This window comes from Nelumbo lutea, chromosome 1 (genome assembly GCF_056320005.1).
Source record: "Nelumbo lutea isolate HS-2025 chromosome 1, American lotus-T2T, whole genome shotgun sequence".
NCBI lineage: Eukaryota > Viridiplantae > Streptophyta > Magnoliopsida > Proteales > Nelumbonaceae > Nelumbo > Nelumbo lutea.
Genome location: NC_142684.1, coordinates 103903981 through 103931470, shown reverse-complemented (window position 1 = coordinate 103931470; position 27490 = coordinate 103903981). Strand labels below are relative to the sequence as shown.

At 32.3% G+C, this 27490-nt stretch overlaps 1 protein-coding gene across 1 annotated transcript; it reads right to left on the bottom strand.

The window, feature by feature from the left end:
* Positions 1 to 719: 719 nt before the first annotated feature.
* On the bottom strand, positions 720 to 14652 carry LOC148876528 (oligopeptide transporter 4-like). The gene is made up of 6 exons (XM_088972434.1): positions 13760 to 14652; positions 5927 to 6024; positions 3836 to 4399; positions 3496 to 3748; positions 2490 to 2672; positions 720 to 1372 (listed from the first exon to the last, which is right to left on the bottom strand). Exons 1-6 carry the CDS (start codon positions 14276 to 14278, stop codon positions 758 to 760), a joined length of 2232 nt encoding a protein of 743 aa, XP_088828560.1. The 5' UTR covers positions 14279 to 14652; the 3' UTR covers positions 720 to 757.
* Positions 14653 to 27490: the final 12838 nt, after the last annotated feature.

Here is a 27490-nt window from a genome sequence, read left to right as displayed (position 1 = left end):
TGAATTTGGTTTGTATTGGATTTGGGCTGGATTGGGTCCAGTCCATTTGTAAGTGGACTCACATTGGACTGGATCAGGTTGGACCAAATCCAATCCAATTGACACCTTTACATGTACTGTCAATTAATATCCAAATCCAATCCAATTGACACCTCTACATGTACTCTACATGTACTGTCAGTTAATATCAACTATCTGACTTGTAATTTATATAGAGAAAAGAAACATACAATTTATCACAAGTGTGCTTCTTTAAAATTTGTTATTGCTACTGTAATGATCATATAGATGATGAGCGGAGTGGCTCAATACTTGAGTAGATCAGACTTGACTGTCTCTGTTGTTTTCTTTTGATTGCTGCTTGTGTTCTTGATAGTATAGATATGATCATGTTTGTTTTCTTCTTTTTCCTGTTTCCATCTCTTGTGGTTCAGAAATGTTCATCACTATCCACTATTTATATGCTCAGTTTGGTTTTTAAAATATTGAGTCTCTGTTCGTTTTCGCTTACCCTAAGTGAGTTTATTGAGTAAGTGTTTTCTAAAGTAAAACTTGTCTGAGTAAATTTGGTTCTAGTATTCTTGTGCGATATAAGTTACTGAGTGACAAACTTACGGGCCCGAATCTATTCAGTGCAACATTTATCTTCTTATTGAGGCAACTAATGATCAAACATCTCATCCAGAAATAAAAACGTTAAGTAATTTGAGGTCATGAAACCCAATACATATGAACAGTAAAATGTTGTAAAACTCAATTAATAGACGGGACACCCATCAACCACTATACCCTTAGCCGTAGGACAAGAAGCTAAATCACAATGCTCGCCACCTGCACCCCACCAGTCCAAGCCTTTACCTTCCATGTTGAGTGAGAAGTAGAGCAACACCCCCATGAAAGCAACCCCAGCATCCAGAGCTGCCGAAAGCACATAGTTATACCTCTGCCACCAGTTCTTTCGGTACCGGAAGATGAAGAAATTGAAAATCGTGCCAACCAAAACCCAAGAAGTGTAATTCACTGTTGTTGCTGGAGGCATCATAGCTGTTGCTCCTAAGAGGACGGGGAGGTTAATTTGTGGAATCCAAGTTTGCTTGGGAAACGTCTTGTGTAAAAGCCAGACCAGAAGTGGCCCCAAGGCACCGCCAAGGAAGAACCAGTTCAGTGCTGTGTAGTTTCCAAGAGTTCCAAAGATTCGTTTGGGTCCCACAAGACCCCAGATGACAGATGCATCGAAGAAGACACGATCACTTGGGCAAGTCCAAGGACTGTCCGGGGGGAGTATCTGATCATCACATATGTTTGGAATAGAATTCAGCAACCACATTGCCACAGCAATGTTGATCGTTCCAGCCATGATGGTTCCGATGAACTGGTTTGGTGGCCCAAATATGTAAATTCCAACAGAAAAAACAATAAGAACATGATAAGTAAAATGAATCAAAAGAAAGTAAAATGTAGTAAACAACCAGAGCACAATTAAGATGGAAACGATGCGTCATCGATCGTGTCATCAGGCTGTCGTTATTCTTGTTTTCAGAAGATTGGAACAATCACATAATCGTTATTCTTGTTGTCGCCATTATCATTGCCATCATGGTGGTTGGTGGGAAGAAGAGTTCAACCCATAAAATGACTTAGGAAAGTCTATCAGCAAAGTCTGGCTTGTGTTTTGGCATGTTTTCAAAGAACTAATTTTGATGAATTTTGTGATTCTAAGAATCATTTTTAATTTTGGGTGTTCGGAAATTGCTGGATAATTAATTCTTTTTTGGGCTCAAAACTCATTCTGAGAGTTGATTCACTGCAGCAAGAAAATTTAGCTTCACACTATTTTTGGCTCGAACTTGTTCTTCAAATAGTGATTCTTTGGGATAGAATTTTAGCAGACTTAGCCTGAAGCAAAAATAAGACCAAGAAATTTACTTCTTCGCCACCCTTTTGTTACAAGGGAAGCTTGCTGAAGTGCCATCGGTGTGTCAATGTATGCGTTTTGGGTGGGTTATTAGACTCTTTTTGTATGCAGGTATTGTCAATAGCCTTTTTGTAAATAGTAGTATGCTTTTTCAAGATGTTGATGTAATCTTCTGTTACTCTCCCAAAAGCTTAAGTTACTCTTTGAAGGGAGGTAGATAGTTTAGTGGAACTAAAACGTGTAAAGGTTAAGTACGAGATCTCTTCGATATTAAACTGTGTATTTGTACTTGCCATCTTTAATGCAATGCAAAGTACATTTTGACTAATTTGTGTGTCATTGTTGTTGCTCTTATTACTTATTTCCTTGTTTGTAGGTTTGCACAATCAAATCGAGCACCGCATGGAGCCTTGTCCACTAGTCCCATGACACTTTAGTGAAAATAAAAACTTAAGCTTTTTTTCTTCTGATCTTCTCTTTCATGTGAAACCAACGAAGGCATAATAGTATTATATATTTACCTTTATAACAAGGAATAATGGAGTTTAGAATAATAAAAAAAGAAGAAACATACCTGAACTAAGAACATTGACTTTGGTGGAATCTTCATATAATGGCCTAGCTTGAAATCACTGAGAAAAGAAACAGCCTGAGCCATGCTGATATACCCATAGGTTTTGAAGCACACATTAGCTATAGGTTTTCCTGGTAATATGATACCCATGATGTACTCTGTGATGATGTTTAGACCTGGTGTCTGTAAACAAATTTAAAACATGGTTTGCTTAAAAAGCAGACAGATATTAAATCATTCCTGACCACCAAGAAGAAAGAGAAAAAGAATAATTTGCTTGATATATTTAAAATGCAAAATAGCACATATTCATAGCTATAGATATCTAGTTTGGGTTGAAGTGGTGAAAGAATTTTGTTTTGAGATTTAATCTTCATGTATTTTTCTAAAGTCAATTAGCTAAAAGCCAGATCAAGAAAAAGGACCCAACCTACATTTGAAGCTTCCTAAAATTGGGCTTTTTCAGAGGGGATCTTTTGAGCTACCGAGCTACTGGAAACCAAATGGAAAAAGACCGATTTTATTGGCTTTGGTCTTTAAAAAGCACAAAAGATCTGCATAAAAGACAAGCCAAACAGGGGCTAAATCTAGCTTGTACAAGCAACCCTTGTGAACTTATGCCAAGTTATAGCCCGCAATTTTACTTAAGACATGATAAAATCCCAAGCAGTGACCAGCATTGGGTAGTGGCCTTTTTATATCATATTCAGTTTACAATATTACTCTGAAGTGTTCACAAAACTTTCTCCCTTTCACTTCCGCCCTCCTCCAGCTTTTGTCCTAATTAGGCTGTTAAGTATAAATCTAGCTAGAAAGAAAGTGTTGAAATTGAATCAAAAAACAACTTAAAAAATTAAAATGACAAAAGATTATAAAAGAATAACTGTTTTTGTCACTGTACTTCAATTATAATCTCTTCTAGTATAATCAACTTCTAATTTCATTAGTCCAGAATAATGTTGTTAACTGAATATATGATACTTAAAGTAAAGCTCAACTCTATTACCTGATTTGTTGTAGCAGTAATGATGCTGATGGGAAGAGTAAAAATGAAGGCGAGGACAGAGGCAAAGAGGAGTCCCCACCAGGGCATCTGGACCTGATTTTTCAGGAAGATGCAAAGCAAAAGAGAGACTATGAGAGTTACTACAAGCATTAGGTAGAACCACCATCCAGGTATGTCACTGTACTTCTTCATCAATCTTGTGTGAATGTCCTCCTTGCCCATGTATGAAGCACGATATCGTTCATAGATTTCTCTGTACATTAATTCCAGTACGTGGAAAAGAATTTAGGAGAATTAATATATGTACTGAAAAAATGAGTAGAAGTTGATGATACATCACCTTCCATAAAACAAGGCAACATGCGTCAGGGTGGCCGCAATGGTCGCAAAGCCAAAGCCATACGTCAGGGCAAAAAACATGCTCAGATGGATCCGCCCTTGTTCCTCATAATTTGCAATATCTATCTCAAACTTATCATTCACGATGGCTGAAACATTATAGGTTTGACCATGGGATGTGAACAAGTGAGAGGAGAAGATGGGAAATGTTTTGGCATTGTACAGGTTTACTCCCCAGTATGATATAGGGATCACAATGTACATGACTACGACATAACCAACAAAGACGTTAGCTATAGCAAAGAAAGGGCTCATAAGGGGGCTGAACAGAAAGGAAGATACAACAGACCAGTCTAGTGTCAATGCTCCGATCCCCAGCCCATCCATGCCTGAGCCGAGCTGGTGGGCTGTGACTGACTTGGAGAATCCCCAACAAATCCACGAGATGCTTGACAGAGTAGGGAAGAGGTAGCCTGGAACAGTATACCAGCAGAAACTGCAAATGAGTGCAATCAAGAAGAACTTTCCTCTTGACATACGTTGATCATCTTTTTCATGAAGTGCCCTGCAGAGTACAAACTATGATTCAACCACTACCACCACTACTACAAAATTATAATTATTGAAGATAAAATTTAGAGAACAAAACATCATTATAATAATGGAAGCTAGTAGTGTGCAGACTGAGGACAATGGTTTTCCGGTACTTGTTGCCCAGGATTTAAAAAAAAAAAAAAAGAAAAAAGAAAAAAAAAAAAAACTAGAATAATCTCGCCTTTTCTCTCAGGCCAGTTTGATCTACGTTTAATCTTAGATAGCCAGGGCCATCATTGGTAATGGCCTTACACTGTTACACATACATGTACTAAGATAATATTTAAAAAAAATAAAGTTTGTTTCATGCAATGAGAGTCCTTATTCATCATTAAAAAACAATCTGTTTCTAGGGGTGCAAAAGGATCGAATAATGATCCGATCTGATTCAATCCTATTTGGTCGAATTCGGATCACCCCTAGTTGGAACTTCGGATCCCCTATCCGATCCGATATGTTATAAATATAAATATATATAATACATATATATATTATTTATTTATAAATATATTATTTATATTGTATTTTTATAAATTTGTTATATTATTTATTTTTTTACAAAAAGCATGTATATATATATATATATATATATGTTGAAAATAAATAAAAAAAATACTTGTATTTTTTGTTTTTCTTTATTTAAATTGGTATATTTTATTTTTTTTCTTTTAATAATTTATTAATTTTTAAAGAAAACAAGTCAGATCAAATCAGGTACAAAGATCCGACAGGATTCAAATTCAGATAGTCATACTCATATCAGATCCGATCGGATCTTCAAATTGAACCAGATTCGACATTAACAGTGTCAGATCAGATCCGAATATATCCTAATTTGAATCCAATCCGATCCATTTGCATCCCTATTTGTTTCTCTATATAAAAACATTAATCTCAAACTCAAAATAGAGATAGAGATGTAAGAAGAAAGAAAAAAACATAGCATGTCGCTAGGTTGAAACAATAAACCAGGACCAAGAGCAATAGAATTTCAAAAAAAAAAAAAAACTTCTTCTTTTAGGAAGTATTCGTTCATGTGAATGGTTTTGTTTTCTAAAATAAAAAAACAGCCATATTAACAAACATCCCTTAACGCAAAGTAATTATTTTTTCTGATGTGGTAATTGTTTTGTTTTTTGGTTTTTTTTTCGGTAATAGCTGTTGCTTTGATTTAAGAAAACAAAAACATTCACCTTGGCCAACACCCCCTTAATTGTTGAATGGGGAAGGCAAAGTAATTGTGGCCTTATGGGAGACAGGCTGCACGTTGAATTTCCTTTTCATACGAAGAACGGAAAGCAAAATTGCCTTTTTCTACAAATTTCATTAACACATAATCATTCAGTATTACTAAGCCAATAATAAGATCATATTGCACAGGCATTTTCTAATGTCTAATTATATATAGTAAATTTTCCTTAAAAATTTATTAGTTGGTAAATATTAGAGAAATCTGGAGCCAAGAGATTAATTAAATTTAGGAGCCTTCTGTACTCACCGGAACAAAGAGACTTGAACAAGTGTACTAGGCCACCACATATGTGCAGGTTCCACCACGTACTTCCTCAGAATTCCAGCCCAACCATAGCCTAGCACCTGATCCATAGGCATATATATACTTCAGCCAGAGATACAAACGCTTTCGAATGAAATAACTTTCACAGTTCCACTTCACCCAACTAATTTGCAAAACTAAAAGATCATTTAACCTTTTCATACTGAATTAAAATCATTTTGGCAAATGGAATCCATATCTGCTGCGATCATGGAAGCTACATCTTGACAAATTGGGTGAATAAGATTCTATTTTAATTGGAATCTTGATACATCATATTTAGGCATGTCCAATCTCCTTGAAGCCTTGATAACGGGTTTATTTCTTTATATAGTAACTAGTCGGGCACCAGTGCGATACATGACTTTATTAATAGAAATAAAAGTAGAAGTAGCCCTATAACATTTTCAATTAATTTTGATGAATCAATTTTTGGGTTAAGTATCTCGTCATTTGGTCTGTTTTCAAGTGGTCGATGATTTAAAGGCTGAAGTGAAAAGCTTTTGTTGGATGAGGACTTGAATGTCGAGCTAACCAGGCCGAGCTGGGGGCAGATTAGGTGCCAAGCTGACTGAGCCGAACTGGGGGCAGATTAGGTGCCGAGCTGACTGAGCCGAGCTGGGCAGGTTAGGTGTTGAACTGACTGGGCCGAGCTGGGCAGGTTAGGTGCCGAACTGACTAGGTCGGACCTGCCCAGCTCGGCCCAGTCAGTTTGGCACCTAACCTGCCCAGCTCGACCTGGTCAGCTTGGCATCCAATTCCTCATCCAACAAAAGTTCCCCACTTCGGCCTCTGAATCATTGGCCACTTGAAAGCAAACCAAATGACGAGGTACTTAGCCAAAAAATTAATTCATCAAATTTGAGTCAATCTAAATCCAACTCAAGAATTATTTTTTGAATTATATCTAGCCAATCTAATTGCAATCCAAGTTGGTGAGAGTGAATAAATAGAAATAAAAGTAGAAGTAGCCCTATAACATTCTCAATTAATTTGAATCAATCTAAATACAACACAAGAATTTTTGGATTATATCTAGCTAGTCTAATTGCAATCCAAGTTGGCGAGAGTGAATAAATTGTATATTAATTTAAATGAAATTTAAGTGGATTTTATTGAAAATTAAATTTAAAATTAATACATTATTATTAATTTTATTAATAATTACATTTATTAATAACTTATTTTTTTATTATTTTTCATTCATAAAAGTAAAATTTTATTATTAGTGTAATTATTTTAAATGGATTCAAAATTATAGATTTTATTAACAATAACAATTAATGATTATTCTAAGAGGAAATCTATATATATATATATATATATATATTAAAATTGGTCCTGCCATGTCAGCAGGTCTCTCCTTTGCCGGAAACCCCCTATTATATTTTTCTGTTTTTTTTATTTTTCTTAATTTTTTAATCCATGTAATTATCTCACAACCAATTTTTAGGAAGCCTGGGAACGTTTGGACTTCCAAAGCCCCTCCCGCTCACGTCTGCCATTAAATCTTATGTTATAGTAAGCCTAGGAACTTTGAACTTTCAAGCTTTTCTATAAAAACCGTTGGACTCCCATGCATGTTTTCTCTTTTCTTTTTTTCAGTTTCTCTTTATTCAAGTATCAGATTCGAATTCACTCGAGCAGACATGATTTAGCTTGGAAGAAGAGTCTCAGCAATTCTCCAATTTTCTTGCTTAGACTAGGTACGTATTTGTTTCTTTTTTCGCGAAAAAACAGATTTGATTAGGTGATTTTTTTGCATTATTGGGTGAATTATTAAGTGTTTTTCTGATGCTGAGTATCAAAAATAAAATCGACTCATTAAAAAGTAGAGAAAACAGCAAAAAAATAGCAATAAAAAATGAAAAAAAAAAGTTAACCGGGTCGTCGCAGAACAAGTTTTCAAAGGTCGGGCGAAGAAGACAACAAAAACGGGTTCTTCGCCACCCGTTTTCGATAGAATATCGGGTACGTCCAAACCCGAACCGTTTTAGGACGGTTCGCACCAACCGTCCAATACACGGTTAATTACAATAATTAATGTTGATTAGCATTAACAATAATTAACGTCAAATGTTGATTACGTGGATTGGTTGTGAGATAATTAACGTCCAAACGTTAATAAATACTGTAAACGTGAAAAAAAAATTAATGTTGATTACGTGGATTCGTTGTGAGATAATTAACGTCCAAACATTAATAAATACTGTAATTATAGTATTATTTATTGGTTTTTTGAAGGCAATAAATATTACAGTATTATTTTAATTACAACACTTTTCATAATTACAGTATTTTTCTAATTTTTAATAATTAACATTATTTTAAAAATACAGTATTTCTTAATTAACAGTATTAATTATAATACTAAATTAATTAACAGTAACTTTAATAAATACAGTATTTTGCTAATTACAATATTCATTTAAAAACACTGTATTTATTAAATAACAGTATTTTCAAAAAAAAAACAACCAAAAACTATGTAACTATGTTTCTGAAAATATGAAAATATGAAAATATGTAATTAACAGTATTTAATTTACACTATTTAATAAATACATTACTTTTAAAAATTGATATATTTTTAATTAAAAGTAATTAACAGCAATCAATTATGTTGATTAACATTAACAATAATTAATTACTGTTAATTACTTTTAATGAATTAATTATTTTTACTACAACGTAATTGATTACCGTTAATAATAACACTATTTATTAAATATAGTATTTACTAATTAGAGTAATTTAATAATTACAATTTTTTTTATAATTACAGTATTTTTAAGATTTTTTAATAAAATACATTTAATGACATTTAAATAATTACAATATTTTAATAAATACAGTATTTATTAATTACAAGTATCAATAATTGCTGTATTTATTAAATAACAGTATTTTCAAAAAAAATAACCAAAAACAAAGCAACAAAAATAAACTGCAATTAACAATAATGTATTTATAAAATAACAGTATTTTCAAAAATAGAAAATTAACAATAATTATTTTTATAATTAATAGTACTTTTATAATTTTTAATAATTAACATTATTCTAAAAAATATTGTATCTATTAATTGACAGTATTGAATACAGTATTTAATTTACACTATTTAATTATAATAATAAGTGATTATCACAAAATTAACCGTAATTATTTTGTACAATTAACAATCATAGTATAAATTATGATTTTATGGAAAATTAAATTCAACAAATAATTAATATATTAAAATTTAAATATTTTACATATTATTTAAGTATTTAAATAACTAAATATTTTAAATAACAAAATATCTAGCATAAATAGATTTTAAATTGTTAAAATAAATAAATTATGTAATAAATTTAAAAATATATAAAAAATAGAAAATTAATTATAACATAATATTGAAATTAATAATAATTTAATATTTTTACATAATTTTGTAAATAACTAATTTCTCTTATATCAAGTAATAATTCGAGAAAATAACTTTCAAAAAAATAATATTTATTAATAGTAATTTTAAACTCTTAATCTATATTTATTATATAGTTATATATACTGAAATTAATATTTATTGTCTTTTGTGATAAATGTATTTTCAATAAGTATGCATAAATTTATTTTGTTAAGTCATTTAATAGAAAACTTTCAATAATTATTGGAGATTAAATTACTATTATTGAAATTTTTAAATTTAATTTATTATATTTATTGTGTTTTTGTTATAAGTTATTGGTTAATATTTAGTAGAGATTAAACTATTATTTGAGATTATATTATTTATTGACTAAATTAATATATTTTAGTACTTATTGTACTTTTGTAATTTATATAATTATTGTAGTTTTCATTATCAATATATTTTAAATAATTGTGTATTTTTACTATAAATTTTCAATAATTATGGGAGATTAAACTATTGTTATTTATTATATATAAGACTATTAATTTAGTTGAAATTATGAGTGTTCATGATTTGGTTCGGTGCGGTCATAGGCTATTTGGCCAACCAAATTGACCTGGTCAGGTTAAGGAGTTGGTCAACTGAAACCGACTAACCTTTTTGGAAAAACCAACCCATTCAACTTGTATTGGTCAAGGATCAGGGACAGGGGTTAATTTCAAAATCGATGCCGGGGCCTTAGGCCCACGATTTCATTAAGGAGTGTTTGTTTTGCCCTTGGGCCCATAATTTTTTATTCCAAAAATACCCCTAACACTTTTTTTGTATAAAAAACAAAATTGAACAAATGTAGCCAATAGAGTGGTTGCCCATGTCTTATTAAGGGCAAAAATAATATTTTTACTTTTATTTTCTTTTTATTAAATTTATATTTTTATTTTCTTTTGATTAAATTTATTTAAATGAACATTGTGGTCAACACTATCATTTTCCATTGTCATCTAATGGAAGATTGATTAAATCCATCCCAAATTATCCCAGGGGGAGGACGTTGACGAGTGGTTCCCTTACCCTGAACCTGCCTGAGGGAACGGGGTGGGGATGGAGTAGAGTGTCTTAACTATGGAGTAGGGACAAGGATGGGGTGCCCCGCCCTGAACCCATCCCATTGTCATTCCTATATAATTGTTAATTATTAGTGAAATTAATAAAAATGCTATCTTTTGTAATCATTTTTATTTATTTAAAGTTAACCAAAATTTCATTTATAAATAATAAAAATAATAACAATAATTAAAATTACTATAAAGTATTAATAAAACTAAATTTACTAAAAAATATTTATTCATATTAAATTGACAATAATTATTTTCTATAAATCAACATTAAATGAAAAATACAATTCTTAAAATTTTAGATATTAATAATAACTTTGAATACTTTTAGTTAGTTAACAACAAATTTTCATTATTAATTTAATGTTATTAATAATAAATAAAATTATTAATTCTTTCAGATTCCTACTAGTATTAATTATAATTATAATAAGATTTTTTTTAATTTACAATTTTACTATAATTGCTTATCTTATTTTAATATTTAAATTAACTTGAATATTAGAAAAAATCTATGACGTCAAAAATGTATCAATTTGAAACCATAAGAGCTTTAACCAACCCCTACATAAATTTTGAGGGATACCACCTAATTCGTTTCCACTTTTCTAATACCATTTTTTTGGTTAGAAGTTGTTTTCCAGTATCATAGTTTAAACTCTAAATATTAATATTTTAATATGTTTGATAGAAAATGAAATGCATGTATTCGGAATGTGGGAAAGAGAGGGGTGTGGATCCAATATGGGTGGCCAGGTGGGTATGGTCAAGTCTAGGGTTAACCTAGGCCCAAACCTATGTCTCAAACCTCGAACTTGAGCCTAGCCCAACCTATGGTCAAGCCCAAGTTTACCAACCCGAGCTCAACCCAGCACATCTCTGATTGGGCTTGGGCTGAGGCTGGGCTTAGACAGCTTGGTCAGGTTTGAAGTTTTTTTTTTAATATAATTCATCTTTTGTTGGGCTTTGTAGCCCAATTTCCAGTAGAATAAATTGAAAATATGCACAAATGTCATTAATAAAGGTATATATACATAAGTCATACATGTATACATGTAGATATATAAGCAAAAAATCTTTTTTACATAATATGTGTATTTGTATATGTTTGTACATGGGTATGAGTTTAAACTAATCATATACATATTATAAATAAATATAGTTTATACTTTATAGTGTATATGATAGTAAAAATATATATTATACATATAATACATATATACGTTATAAATACATAACACACTACACAAATATGTAAAAGTGTATATCATCATAAAATGTTGGGCAAGCTTGGGTAAGGTCAAGTCAGGCTCGGGTTATGGTTGAGCTACTTGAGGCTTCAACCCAAACCCAACTTGAGTTTAGGTCTAGCGCATTCATATTCCAAAACCCAAATACTCAAATCCAATCCATGCAAAATCTTAGGTTGGACCACCTCAGGTGCAGGTTAGGCCCACCCAAGTTGCGTTCCTAGATATTTAGAAAAAAAAAAAAAAAAAAAAAAAACGTTAGATAATACCATTGGAAATGTGAGATAGTTTAAGAGAATTTTAAGAGAGGGAGATATTTTAGGATGAAGTTACCGGTAAATGTTAGATAGAAATCTTAGGAGAGGGAGAAGTTTTAGGTAAATGGAGCACAAGATGGTAAAGATTCTGTTAATAAATGCCAAAGAAATTATAAAAATAGAAAAATACTTGTGAAGAATAGAGAGGGGATGCTGACATGGACAACTACAATTTAGTAATATGGAATAAATTATTACTATATAATTTTTTATTAATTTTATTTTAAATTCAAATGAACTTTGAATGGATATTAATTTTTCATTTATTTATTATTTTCATTATTTTATTAATATAAGAAAATTTTATTGATTTTTACTCTTATTATTAATTATAAAAGTGTAGCTTTATTAATTTCAAAAATTCCATTAGTTAAAAATTACTTTTATTAGTTTTATTGGTTTTATTACTTTTTATTAATTTTATTTTCAATATGTTCACAAAAATTTATTTTCATCAACAATAACTATTAATATTTATTTTTTTATTTTCTTAAATTATTTTTACTATGTTTTAGTTTTTTATTTTCAATTTGAATTTAAATATATTGCACTTTTAATAGTTTTTACTTTTATAAGTTAGTTTCAAATTTTATGTTAATATTAGTAATTGGAATGGATTATTGTTAGTTAAATTTAAATATCTATTAATTGAATTTGAATGGATTTCAAATTTTAAGTTATGAATTACTTATTGTTATTACTAATAACTTAATTTTTGTCCATTATTTTTAGGTAAATGTATTTTAATTTTTTATTCGATTTACTTATTGTACTAAGTTCTATTATTACTTTATTAGGACGTGAGATGGTAGAGATGACATAATACGGTAAAGTATAACTATATTAATATAATTTAATTTAATTAATTATATTATAAAGTATAATTAGATGGAATTTCATTTTTATTAATAATTACAACTTTGCTTTAAAAATAATTATATTATAACTAAATTAAATGTAAGTATATTCAAATGGATTTAGGCAATTTAATAGAATAATTGAGAGGAGAGATAATTCTTGACATGATTTAATGGAGGAGGTAGAGTTAATGCTGTGATAAAGAGGAGAGATAATGGAAAATGTCTTAAATGTATTTGGTTAATTGAGTTATTTTGTTTAATTTGAAAGATATTGATATCATATGTTTGATAGAAGGTTAAATGAATGATGTTGTCATTGGGAAATGTGACATAATGGTCAAGAGATATTTCAGATGCAAATATGATATTGTTTAAGAAAAATTTTAGGAAAGGAAGAAGTTTTAGGTAACTGGGGCAGAGATTATGTTATAAAATGCGAAAAGGTCCAAAAGGATCGTAATAAAATACTTGAGAAGAATCAATGGAGTGCATTAAATAAATTTAATAATACAGTTAAAAATCCAAATTTTATTGTAGTTCTAACTGGGTAATTAATGGGCTGGGTTACGACCATGTTCTTCGGGCTGAGTTTGAGCCCAAACAAGCACAACTCAATAAATTTTGGGGAATTGCAGTCCAAAAATCCCTAAATGGGTATGGATAAAGGGGTTGGCCTTAGCACGGCCCAACCTGGACGCAGTTACTCGTTGCAGCCGGCAGGCCGCAGCCCCAACAACGTGCTAATGCCTCAGCATCATTAGCACGGCCCAGCCTGGACCTAGTTTATTGCTTCAGCGTCACATATACAGAGAGAGAGAGAGAGAGAGAGGGAACCTGGGTAGTGATGACAAGTATCCAACCAGCAAAGAAGGAGATATTCCGGCGATAAAAGGCCTTAATGATGTTGACAATGCCTACCGCGTATGCCGATCCGCCACCGAAAGCGTTGCCGGCATTGGCAAATATAGAGATGAGTACGTGCTCCTTCATGTTAAAAGGTCCAGGATTCAAGGAGAATTCCCTGGACCCAAAACCCGGCAGACGGAACTTCGTCCGTGGGAGAACGGAGGCCATGAAGCGGCCGATGGGGAGCGTAGCGATCTGAACTGTGATCTGGGTTATGATGATGGGCTCCGTCCGGTAGGCGAAAAACTGGTTGAGGAACGACAGCAGTCCACATGATAGCAATCCCATAAACCACATTCGGAAAGTCCATACGGACAGCGATGGATCGTCGGTGTTTGCCACCGTCAGTCGCACTTCTTCAATCGGAGAAAGTTCCTCTTCATCTATCTCCTCCTCAATCTCTGTTTTCTTCCCCGTCGTCGCGAGTTCTATTTCCGGTGTCGCCATGGCGATTGGTGAAACAGAGAAGAAGAAAACAAGTATTTGCTATTTTGCTTTTTGCAACCGCATATAACTTGTATGCCCTAGAGTAGAGACCAGAGAGTAGAGAGATATGGAGAGGAAGTGTGAGTGGCTGGAGCCTGCTAGAATTTACTTTTCTTAGGTAACGATTGAATGGTTTTTTGAAGAAATAAATTGCGAGATAATTCAATGTAATCCTTTTGAAAGGTAAATATATTATATATAACGGACATCCTGGTTTTCCAAAATAAAAACCGGGAAATCAGTAAGATAGAGGACGTTTTTGATACGTCAGGAGATAGAGGAGTTGGTATCCTAATTGAACAGGGATCTGCTGCGAAGTGACCTTAATAACTGATCATGTGTAAGTAGTACGGAATATTACCGTGTTCAGTCGTGATTGGTTGCTTAGCTCTTGCGCCAGAATCAGCACCAGATCCGGAATTTGGATTTCGTCTATCCTCGCACGGTCCTCACACCCCTTCCAACCCTACATTCGGAACATCTCCCTACCTGTATTTTTTATTCAAGGATATTTTCAATGCTCGCATGCATGTAAGGGTCGTAAGGAATATAAACAAGATTGTGTGAGGATGAAATACGAATTCTCCACTTTTCTAATTAATGTTGCTGAAGCTTGGGTCGCATGGGAAGTTCATAATTTTGTCAATTTTAAAATCTTGACAGTTTGCATTGAAGGTGATTCATTGCTCATTATCTCTGGCCTCATAAAGAAGACCCAAACTCCTAGCTGAAGACCATCGTTTCGTCGAAGCTAGCTGATTTGTTAGAGTGTGGTGTCTCCTACATTCATTCTTCCAGGGAAGCAAACCAAGCTAGTGACTGGATGGTGAATCAAGTTCTCTCTCTCTCTCTCAGTTCGATTAAGTAAAGATGCAGATTGGATTCCCACAACCACCAATTTTTGGGGGTGGTTATTAGTGTTGTGCCTGTCACCAAATACCAAAAAAACTTATAAAAAAAGGGTAAATGGCTAAAACCTTTTCTAAAGTTCCTGGTTGTTTCTGAAACTTCCCTTAAGTTTGGTAATTGCAATTAGATTTTTGAACTTTATGTCATAGTTGCAAGTAGACTCCTTCTATTAGAATCCTCTAAAAAGGGGATTAAATGCCCAAAATAACCATACGGTTACTTTGACCAAAATGTTCATTTTCCAAGTTTTCTCTACATATGAATTGTTGCCCCAAACCCTTTTAACCTCTATTTTGAAGTTGATTCATTTTTCAAATTTGCCCTTCATATCAATCGCTCAAAGGTAAATCTTTTTAGAGGATATCAAAAAGGAGGGTCTACTTGCAACTGTATCATAAAGTTCAGGGGAGGTAATGGTATTTACCAAACTTCAAGGGAGATTTCAGCAATGGTTAGAAACTTTAGTGGAGATTTCAGCAATTTACCAAAAAATTATCATGCTGTCCTAATTGGATAGAGCAAAGTTAGGGATGGCAATGTTCCTCATAAAACCAGGGCCCCGCTCTGCCCCCCTCCCCCCCAAATGGGGTGGATTTTCGGGTTGGGGTGAGGACAAAAAAATATTTTTGCCCCAAACTAGGGATGGGATTTGCATATAATTTTCCCAAACCTGATGGTAAATTAGTACAATATCCCTAGGTTTAATATAATTTTTTCTAAAATTCTTAAAATCCCAGGACCCATAATTCTATTTTTAAAGTACCCCCAAATTATCATAATCCAATTCCTAAAATACCCATAAATTCTTATAATCCTATTTCTAAAATATCCTCAAATTAATTATTTTTAGGTGGTTGCCTCGGAGCGAGAAAATTTTGGATTTCCCTATCCCCCGATGATGAGTGGGTGACCCACACCAAACCCGTTGCCATTCCTAAACTTAGTACTGATGGAAAGGTTGGGTTGTCACATTTTCATCCCCTAGAAGGGTAGGGATCTACTTTGGTCTCCAACCTTGTATTGGCAAGGATGAACTTGTACATAACAATTTTTTATACAAACTTGTATATAGCAATGTTAAGCACTAATTACTCTCCTCAACTCCCATGAAATGAGAAGCTGAGGTTATCCCATCTCAAAAATTTTCTAATATAGTAGTAGAACCATCCCCTCCGCCCCCCCCCCCCCCCAACCCCCCAAAAAAAAACAGAAAAAGCTAAGGACACACAAATTTGTTTAAGCTGGCAAATGATATCTAATTGTTCCGATTTAAATTCAATGTCATTAGGGTGACCCAAAATCCATTTGTTTATGATTGGATCAAATATGAATCCATCCCTACCTTGGTTCATAATGTAGTTGTCAATTCATCTTGTTCATGAAATATAATATATATCAAAGTCATTTTTAGTTCATTTTATTAATGATATATAATGTTTTAATCTTTTTAGTTTAATTTATTTATAATTTTCAATGTCCTACTGCAATAAAATTCAATTCAAATCTAGTATAAATTCAATGGATAAGATCTAATTTGAATCCAAATATAAATGAGTCAAACCTGGATCTACTTAGATTTGATTCAATCTGTTTGCAGCCCTAATTCTTTACACAAGTCATACTATACACCACTTATTTGGAATATTGCATCATTTTGAGTAGGTCCTTAGCTACCAAGAAGTCGATTACCAAATGAACTATCAGTAGGTGGGTCTAACATGTAAAGCTCCAAATATTAAATGATTCTTCTTTAACAAAAAGGGAGAAACATCAAAGATGCCCTTACAAGGTTTTGGATGTTTGAATCTACTTCCATAAATAATGTAAAGTTATCTGAATTTTGACATGGCCAAATCAATGGCTTTATGAAGTCAAAGCCATCCATATTAAAACTCCTCCTCTGAATATGCCACCTACAAAATTTAGGCCTAATCACATGTTGCCACAGTCTAAAGTTTGATGTCTACTTTTAAAAAACTTCAGTGATCAAATAATTATTGGTTGATATATAGCTAACATGATTACTTTATGGAGGGATATTTAGTGATTGATCATCTCAGCTACAAAAACATAAGTGACATACATGTGTAAGACACTCTTTGAGAAGATAGAACTTTTAGTGAGCATGTATTGTAAATTAAAAGTAAGCCAAAATAGGCATTTTGGTCCATTTGATTTAAAGTCAAATTAAATAGGGGTATTATAAGGATTTTAGTAGAATTTTACCAGTCATATGCTAAGAGCAATTAATGGTGAAGCGAAGTGTTGTTTTAATTTTGTCTTGCCATGTCAATCAACAAGGGAAGATAGTATCCTTTTTAGAAAGGTAAGGTGAGAGTTCACTTTGGCTGTTTTGAAAAAACAGCTTGGCCTGTTTTGGGAGCCTCTTGCACATTGAAATTTTAATTAATTCAGATCCTCATTTGTCTTTTCAACTAAAATAATATTGTGTAAATACCTTTTTGCCCACATTCATTATGAGATGTTTCACAGCAGTCTCCCAAAACAGCTCAGGCTGTTTTTTACAAACACCCAAAGTTTTTCCCTAGGACTGAGTTTGGAAGGAGTACAAATGCAAATATGTAGAGTGCAAAACCTTATATTTTGTATGTATTTACGCTGTACATTTTTGCATTTGTACTCTTTCCAAATTGAGTCTAAGGTGATGCCTTAAAATTTATAAGAAACCTTAGGGGAGGTTAGACTTGAGAGTGGACGGGCTCCCCATATAGTATGCTCCATAGCAAGATTCACCTGTGCATTGGGAACATCTCCCAAACTTGAACTCGTTAGATTTTTCATTAAATTATTGTACCTTTTTGGTAGCATAAATTTTGTGGTTGTCCAAAGTTGTAACATGTTAAATATTGTAATGTCAAAAAAATTACAAATATTCAAACTTTAATGGATCAGAACTCGGCTCACATGTGATGTGGGACTGCCTGTTCACCTTGGTTTTTTTTTTAGTGTTTTCTTTGTTTTAAGTAGCAAGTAAAGTAGTAAACCCATACGATGCTTTGATTAGGTTAGGACTGAAAAATGTTTTCTACCGAAACAAAAGATTGGCATTTTTTATTTTGACATCAGTTTGGATTTAGGTCAAGGTCCATCTCTAAGGTTAGCCTTAGGTTGGCCCTTAACCCAACCCAACCCATTTAATTATACCCCTACTTTATTAAGAAAACCAAAAAGCGTCAAGAGAGAGTTAAGAGGAAAGAAGGGGTTTAATTAGTGGAAGGGGGACATATTACAAATATTAACTATTAGAGAAAGAGGGGAGAAGAATGATCTTATCAAAGAGGATAATGATAGATTTTATTAGAGAAAATAAAATAAGCTTTTTAATTGTGACATTATATTTTTAATAACCTATACCACTATTAAAAGTGTGAATGAGAGTTGGAACTTTTGTTGACTAAAATATCCCAATTTTTGAAATTGGTCATTCTCTAGTTATAAGGACAAAAATATAATTTGAATTATCACTTTTCTCCTCATTCAAATCCCTTTCATTATGTATTATATTTAGGGGGCGTTTGTTTTTTAGATTTTGAGAGAGGGTAAAGTTGGTCAATGGTATTTTGGTTCCCATTTACGAAGAAACCCATGTTCTTTTTTCAATTTTATGTGGGGACCAGGGAAATTTTATTTTCTAGGTTGGGTAAGTGATACCCATCTCCCAAGTGGGTAAATAACTTTTTCACCTAGGGGAAAGTTGCCAACACTTGGATGAGACAAAAATGCCCCTTCTAATAATGGATTTTTATGGGTAAAACAGTTATTGTCTTATTTACCTATAAAATAAAAGAACATGAGTAGCTTATCGAAAAGCAAATATGGCCTTAATGTATTAACTCTTAACATTCATTGGATCCAATTTTGATTATAACACCCCTATTTATGAATATTGTTCCTCTCTAATTATGAGGGCATAAAATGTAATTTGAACTACAATATGTCTCCTCATTCAATTCCCTTTCAATAAGTCTTATATTTAAGGTATTGACTCTTAATCCTATATTGATTAACTATATTAAAGGAAAATAAGTGTGGCAAAGAATAATTGTTTTTATTGATGATAGAAATAAAATACAAATTTAAAACTAACCCCAAAAGGAGTTATTTTCCAATTTGGTGGTTGTTCAACCAGTTGTGGAACCAATAATAATGTTCCACACCAACAATAAATTCATGGGTCCCCCTATGAAAAGTGTGGGTTCCATGTATTTTATAACTAGCGTGGAAGATTAGTGTTGGTTCCACAGCCTGCTGAACAATTATCGCGCTCAGCTAATCCTTACTCTTGGATCAAGTGTATCAACATTTGATGTCATAATTAAATAATAATAAAATTAATAATAATTAAAAAAGTTGAATGTAAGCTTTTAGCTTGTGGCTAGCTCATAACAAGGAGTTGCCTCCCATTTAATTTAAAAGGAAATGTGTCCTCTACAAACATTGGAGAAATGATTTTATTTTGAATATAGTGGCTCAATTTCTCCACCAATGAGGCACATAATCAGGAGATTCTAAATTCATTTGGATTGGGAGAGGAAGGTGTTAGAAGCCCCTCCCTCTAAGCTATAAATGATGGCCCATCATTGAGTTGTCTATGCTTATAACTTGATAAGTTTCCATTAAAAAAAAAGATAAAACAAAAATATTGTGAAAAATCCCTTCTACCATTTTTTTAATTTTCGTTTTTTAAGGTGATGTTGTCGAGAATTAGGTTCTAAGCTCCCTAAAACCTTCACCCCTCTCCCTCTAATCCTAGGATTACAATAAGCTTGAAGAGAAATTTCCAAAAACTTAGAATCTCAAACAACTTGAACTTAAACTAACAAGATACATGATAAAAATATAGCCAAGAATTAACTAAAGAAGATTAATAGCATAAGTTAAAATACTTATCTCTTATATTTAACCTTGGTAGATTTTGATAAAAGCTATTCCAAAGATTGAAAATGGTGTTTTTTAATGTGTTGGACCAAGAGGATGATTAACAATTGTTCCCCGATGGAAAAGAATGAATAGTTAAGAGGATTTTATTCTTTTTTTAAAGTTAGAACGTGAACACAACAAGAAATAGGGCAGTTTTGGCAAGTTCTAACCCTAGATTTGGAATTTTTCTCAAGTTCTTTTTGTAAGTGGTTAGGGATTCGAATGAAGTTTTTCACTTTTGTTTCTTGATTCTAAAAAAACTGCTTTTAGAGCTTGATTTTTGTCCATGGGGAAGGTCTAAAACTCATCCACCATGTGTCCTAAGGTTTTAGAAAAGCCTAAACATCCAAGAGTACTCAATAAACTCAATCTAATAGGTTTTATAGAGGATCTCCAAGGGTTCAATCAATCAATCTAAGATTTCCATGAATTTTTCTAGGGTTTCTTGCGCCAAGTGGAGTTGTTTTTGAAATTGTCTATTAAAGTTTGAATTTGATCTCTTAGTGGGAAAAAATGCATAAATTTGAAATAGCCATAATGGCCCTTCCCCTTATGTCATTTCCTTTGTTCAAGAAGGGTTACTTTGGAAGTTTGGGTTCTTTTAGTCATTTTGGCATATCCTAAATGATCTAAGGGGTCAGTGATGTTTAAGTGAAGGGAAAATAACAGCCCCACCCTCTTAAGGTCTTATGTTGGGATAGATGAAGGGGTGATTTAATAAGGAACGTTGAAATATATTTTTTTTTATTTAACAATCAAACAGGTGAATTAGGGTATGAAATTTAATGCACTAGGGTTTTTATGGATCTCTAAACACGGTGGTGAGATTTAATTGGTCAAATAAGGTTTTTATAATGAATATTTATAATTGATAACCTATAACCAATGAAATTTGCTAAAACAAGATCTTTCCTTGACAATGGGTCAAATAAGGGAATTTTGGGATGAAATTTGGTAAGTAAGCATTTTTGAATGTCCTAAATTTGATAGAAGAGATAGATCATTGATCAAATGTGAGGATTGAAAGATTTGGCTTGAATCAAGGTTTTAGCTTATGGCCCATCAATCAATAAAAACGCTTAAAATGGAATCTTACTTGTTTAACTGTCAAATAGAGGAATTGGGTTATGAAATTCGATGTATTATGTTTATTTGAGTCTTTGAATATGGTGGTGAGGTCCGATTGGTCACAAGAGGTTTGGGTGATGGAGATCTACGATTGATAAGCTTTAATTAATAAGATTTGCTAAAATAGAATCTTTGCTTAATAATAGGTTAAATGAGGAAATATTTTGATGAAATTTGGAGGGAAGGCATTTTTTTAATGTCCTAAATTTGATGAAAGAGACAAATCTTTGATTAGAGATATGGATTGAAAGATTTTGTTTAGATCAAGGTTTTAGCTTATGGCTCATTAATCAAGTATAATGCTTAAAAAGAGCATTGTTTGCTTAACCGTAAAACAAAAGAATTAGGTCATGAATTCTAACGTATTAAGGTTTTTTTAACCGCTGAATATGGTGGTGAGATCTGATTAGTCGAATGAGATTTGGACAATAAAGATCAATTACTTGATATGCTTTAATTAATGAGATTTTCTAAAACATAATCTTGATTTGCTTTGGAAGGAAATTAAGGAATTTAAGACTGAAATTGGATTATTACATTATTTTGAGGATTTTGGAGTCAATGATATGGGCATGGTTTCTTCGGTTATCATTTTTTGTATAACTTAAATATAAGCATCAAATCGGGATCTTTATTAATCAAACGATTAAACAAGGGAATTTTGAGTTGAATTTTGGTGTGTGAGCATGGATTAAGATGAGGAGTCAGGTGGAAGGTTCAGATTCGAGAAAGAGTTTATTGATCTTAATTGTTTAGTTTTATTCATCCAAGGCTATCGAAATGAAATCTTAGCATTTTTATGGTTAATAGCCATAGATTCAAGGTGGAATTTAGGGGTTGATTATATCTTAGTACCCTTAAGACACGTGTCGGATTTGGCTTCATGGATTCACGGTTTGAACATTGGGTAGATTTAGACCATTGGGAAGAAAGTTGATGTTATTAATGGTGAATCTTTAGAGTTTGGTCATGAAATTCAATATGTAATTAAGTTATAATTTCTTAAGTCTAAGGATCAATGTTCATGTTAATTTTAAGTTTATTTGTGTAGTTTAAATGGATGTTTAGGTTTCGATAAGTCTCAGGTCAGTCTAGTTATGTTTTCAAGTTTTGGGGTCTCGAAAGAACTTATAAAGAGATGGAGTGAAGGAATCAAGCAAAAATTTGGTGTTAACATTGATGACACACAAAAGTATAAAATACAAAAAAATGGTAAAAACACTTAGGCACATCTCTAATATTGTATATGTTAGATAGTATGTATTACCGTCAACTCCAATTAATGTATTGTACATAAGTTATCATAAAGGAACATTCATTTCAAGTGTCATTTGGGTTGTTATGTAAATTATCCTCGAACAGGCGTTTACTTATGAGATTAGTTGAGTAGGCTTGCGTTAGTTGTCTGCTAGTTGATAGCTAGTTGTGGGGCTTTCGACATAAAAAAAGGCTTCAGCTTAGAATTATGTATGAGACCACATAATTAATTTAATATGTGCTTAAATCTTCACAACAAGTAGATACACTTGGGAAAGTCTATCTTGACAAGGTTGTCATTCTCACACTACCCAAGTTTGTAAAGTAGCGTGTCTCAATTGCTTGGGTTGTATCCTAAGGTGTAAGGGGTGAGTTTTTATAAAAAACATTGAATTAGACCAAACCTAGCATGTTCCTAAACTTTATGATAGGTAGAACTAGTTGTTGTTCTTAATCCCTATACTTGATATTGATATTGGATTGAGTATTAGATTTGCCTATTTTTTATATACCAACAAGATCCTTCTAGGGTCAAATATCTGAGTATGTTGGAGAATTTAAGATGGTATTTCAACTAATGATCAATGTGATAGAATTTGCTATTATGTCAAGACATAAATAATATTTTGTACAACTTCCTCTTTGGACTCTAGAAATTTCCAATAATAGGATTATTTGATTCCTCAATGAATGATCCAAGTGGTCTTGGAAGTTGGACACCATATCATAAGGACAAAGAGAGAAAAAGTCATTCCCTTAATATGCTGTCAAATATTGTCAATAGAGAGATTAATTGCAAGTGATTAATTGAGTTGCATTGACTTGATTATCATATAATGGGTTGAACTACTGGACTTAGGCCATTAGGATGATAAGGTCCCTAATAGTTAAAGTGTTTAAACACTTTATGGGCCTGATTATAAGTCCATATTAGTATGGATAAAATTAGTCAATGTGGCTAATGAAAATTTAAGTAGTCAACCCCACAAACTTGAATAAAGCATGTAGCATATTTTCTCTCCCATTGAGTTGTGGGTCCCACCCCATACAAACTATAATTTTCCAATTGGATAAGAATTTTTTTAGAACTATTAGAGTGTTAATGGATAATTAAAAATCTCACATTAGAGTTCTAGTCAAATTATGTATTAGAGAAGTCTAATAAGAATAGGATTTGACTAATTAGACTAGTTAGATTAGTAAGATGGATTCCAATCTAATGGCTGATTTAAGAGGTTTGGACTCTATCTAATCTTATAATAAATGAGTTAGGAGTTGTAATTAGATTAAGAAAGGGCTCATGCATCCCTCCCAAATCTATAAATAGATTGGAAAATGAAGGTGTTGGATGCATCCTATTCTCTTATTACTTTTTGAATTTTGTCTTGCCTTTGTGAGAGCTTTTGACTAGGGTTTTGAACCCTATTCGATCAGTCCATTTATCCACTCTTTTCAATACTCTTTTAGGTTTGTTTTGGGTTAAAAATGTTGCCAAATTTGTGAGAAATGCCAGACATTTACTGTTATAACTTCTAGAGAAAGAATTCAAGACTACAAGATCAAAGTAGCACCATCTTCAACTTGTTGCAGTGATTTGAAGGATTTGGCCTGATTGTGAACACAACATCAAATTCTACATTTGTGGATTTCAAAATTAGGTAATGCACAAAACCTTGTTCCAAAAGGATCAGATCTTTCATGGTCCAAAACCCATTTGATCCCAAGAAGAAAAAAGCCAAAATTTTCTCCTATGGAATTTCAACATTAGAGTTTCAACAAAATTTTGATTTTTCACTATTTTAGTGGCTGGAATTTTTGCATAACACTATTATTGGATGATCATCTTTCAATATATTCATCATATTGAACAAAAATAAGTGTGACAAATAAGAAAAAATTTTATAACCATAGAAATATAAAAATTGTAAAAATTTTTGAAAACATATTATTTACTATTATCATCATCATAAAATATTACCACATGCAAAGCATATATAGATAGTTTAACTTAAAAAATATAATAACCACATCTATGAGAAATGAGAGAAGAAGGAAGACCATGTAAGCTTTGTGGTGAGAGGAACCTTCACCTCCTCTTTTTTCTCTTTCTAATATAGATATAGGTATCATATGTGGCCTCAAAATATTGATTACTTGGATGTTTTATTAAACCTCAAATGTCTTAATTTGGAATTGATTTGGCAAATCTCAAATGTCAGGCTTGACCTCATGCTTGGTTTGGACTTGGGCCTTCGCCCAATTCTTAGGGTTGGGCTTAGGTTGACCATAAACCTAATCCGACTTGCTTAACTTGCACCCCTAACTAAGATGGGTTGGAACCATGGTGTTATATTTTTGTTTTCGATCCATATAAACAATAAGCACTATGTGAGCATTCTGATTTTATTATACTAAAATCAAGTTTGATTAAACAGATTTAGCTTTATTTTTTTACCCTTTTACATCAGCTCATGTGCATTTAATGTTTTCCTCAATTGGGGGCTTTTATATTTTATCTGTTGCACTTATGTACTTAAAACCATAGTAAAAGATTATACTTGCAATGGTGGATCTATGTAGAAGTCAGTGTGGGCAATTGCCCCTACTAATATTTGAAAATGATTTTATATAATTATGAAAATTATGAAGAAATTTAATTTTTTTACAATTTCTCCCACTCAAATAAAATAATAGGGGGTCAAATAAAACTTAGCTTCTTAATTATATGAGGTTATTTTCTTAGAGGCGAATAGATAAGAAATAAAGAAAAAACATAAAAGAATAACACATATGTCTCTATTCCATATTCATCAAGTTATAAGGCCATTTTCTTTCCATTTCATATCCCTCGACAATTCAATCTCATCTCTCTACTTCATCTCCTCAAACCTAGAGATGGAAATTTTCCTTATCCCTATTGGGTATCCATCCTCACGACTCGGTACCCTGCCCCTATCAATCAAAGGTCCTAGATCCACCACTATATATATGCATTGTTTTTTGTGCCAAAAAGGTAATACTTAAACACCTTAGGTGTTTAAACAATAAACCATCCATGTACTTTTAAATACCTTATTTGGCTTAGTAGACAAACTAACATTCATTTAAACTCTCAATATTTCAAGATCATTCCCTGATTGTGCAAGCCAAAGGGTGTGCGATGGCCAATGAATTCTGAAGATTGAGGTCTAGATGTTAGTGTTTACGTGGTGAGAGGAAGATGTTTTAGGTTTCTTGGAAAATGTCCCCCTTCAATGGGAGACCAAACCTTTTATTTATAGAGGTGAACTTCCCATATAAACTATGTACCACCCAAGGATATTCCAGATCAATGCATGTTAGTTGGGGTAAAAGATCTTAGATTTCTTCCAATTCAATGGAGAGATATGCATGGAGTGAGGGATCAAGTACTAGTTGAGTAGGCCTTCCCTGACACCATTCCTTTGATCTCATGATGTGTGGCACAGTCCTGGTCTTTGAGCCTATCACACATTAAGTGCCACAATTCACTTCCATGTGAGGGAGGTTACGAGTATGAGCTTGAGGTATTTGTTGTCTCAGAAAAATTGAGACCATCGATTCTCATTGGCATGCACGAGCTTTTCATCCACACAGCCAAAGTTAGAAAGACAAAACAAGGAACTCCTATTCATGAAGCTAGTTTTACTGTGCTAGTTCAAGATGATAGAATCATTGTGCAAGTTAGGAGTAGCTTTGTTGTGCGTGTTCGGAATGGCTTTGAGGTTATTTGGTACTATAACTGTTTTTTAGAAAATCAATGCCAACTAGACACCACCTTGTTGTTGACGTTTTTTGGGTAAGAAGCAATATTTGGTTTGGGACTCAAGCTCAATGCCCGATCTATGAATCGTAGTGATGTGCATGTTCACTATCTTACATATTGGATGAATGCAGAATAGATTTCTCAACCAGTCTAGAACATGATCATGAAACTCCATAGTTTGGTTTAATATTCTAGCTCTAGCAGCCTTAGTATGAGGTGTGATGCTTTGATCCATCAAAATATAAACAACATTACAATATTCAAAAATATTCAAAAAATACAATATATAGAGTTTTTCGTCCCATTTAAGTTGACTTAGAATATTTATCGCCTTGGTGACATTTTAGGCATCTATATGAACACAAACTATGCTAATCCCAAGAACACGAGATACTACTATAAAAAGTGGGAATAACTGCCCATGGTTTCTAGAATTTTTCTTGATCAAAATGCCTCTCTCTTTTGAAACACTTCATCTCTATTTAGAGAGTAAAAACTGTAATTTGAATAGAACTATTAAATTCATTTTATTCCCTCACATTAAACATATATTAATAATATTAACTCTTATTCTCCCTCATTGAATCTTATGTTTAAGTTATATTTATTTCTCATCATTAAATTCTACTAATTAAATCCATAAACAATCTATACTATATATATAGTGTGAAAAAAATTTTGGACTAAAATAACCTTGTATTTCTTTGTTTGAGAAAGGGTATAAAAGTCATTTTATTGTAGCTTTAGTGTCAGTTTTAATGGGTACTGTAATGGCCATATTTGTGAATTTAATCAATTTCTAATTGTAAGAGTTGTAAATGTAACTTCAATTATTACTTCTCACCTTATTTAATCCCTTCTCATCAAGTCTTATACTTAAAGGTATTAACTCTCATTTTCTCTTATTAAATCATATATTTAAGTTATTTTTCACCAATAAATGGTAGTAATTAGATCTAGCTCAATATTTTAACAATATAAACTCATATCTTTTAAAACTAGCTAAAAAACAAGAACACTCTTTATCCAAGTGATGGCTAAGCAATTCAACCATTGGAATCAAATTGATAAACCTATTGTTATTGATACTTTTATTAATCAAATTAGACACATTTATGATACTTTTATTAATCAAATTAAAAAAAATAGGTTTA

Excerpts from the sequence above, each read along its gene's own strand:
- LOC148876528 (XM_088972434.1), bottom strand. The coding sequence starts at position 14,278 with ATGGCGACACCGGAAATAGAACTCGCGACGACGGGGAAGAAAACAGAG. Across the intron at positions 3,749-3,835 it reads GTTGCCTTGTTTTATGGAAG|AGAAATCTATGAACGATATC; the intron begins GTGATGTATCAT and ends ATTAATGTACAG. Across the intron at positions 1,373-2,489 it reads AGTCAATGTTCTTAGTTCAG|TTCATCGGAACCATCATGGC; the intron begins GTATGTTTCTTC and ends CCACCAAACCAG.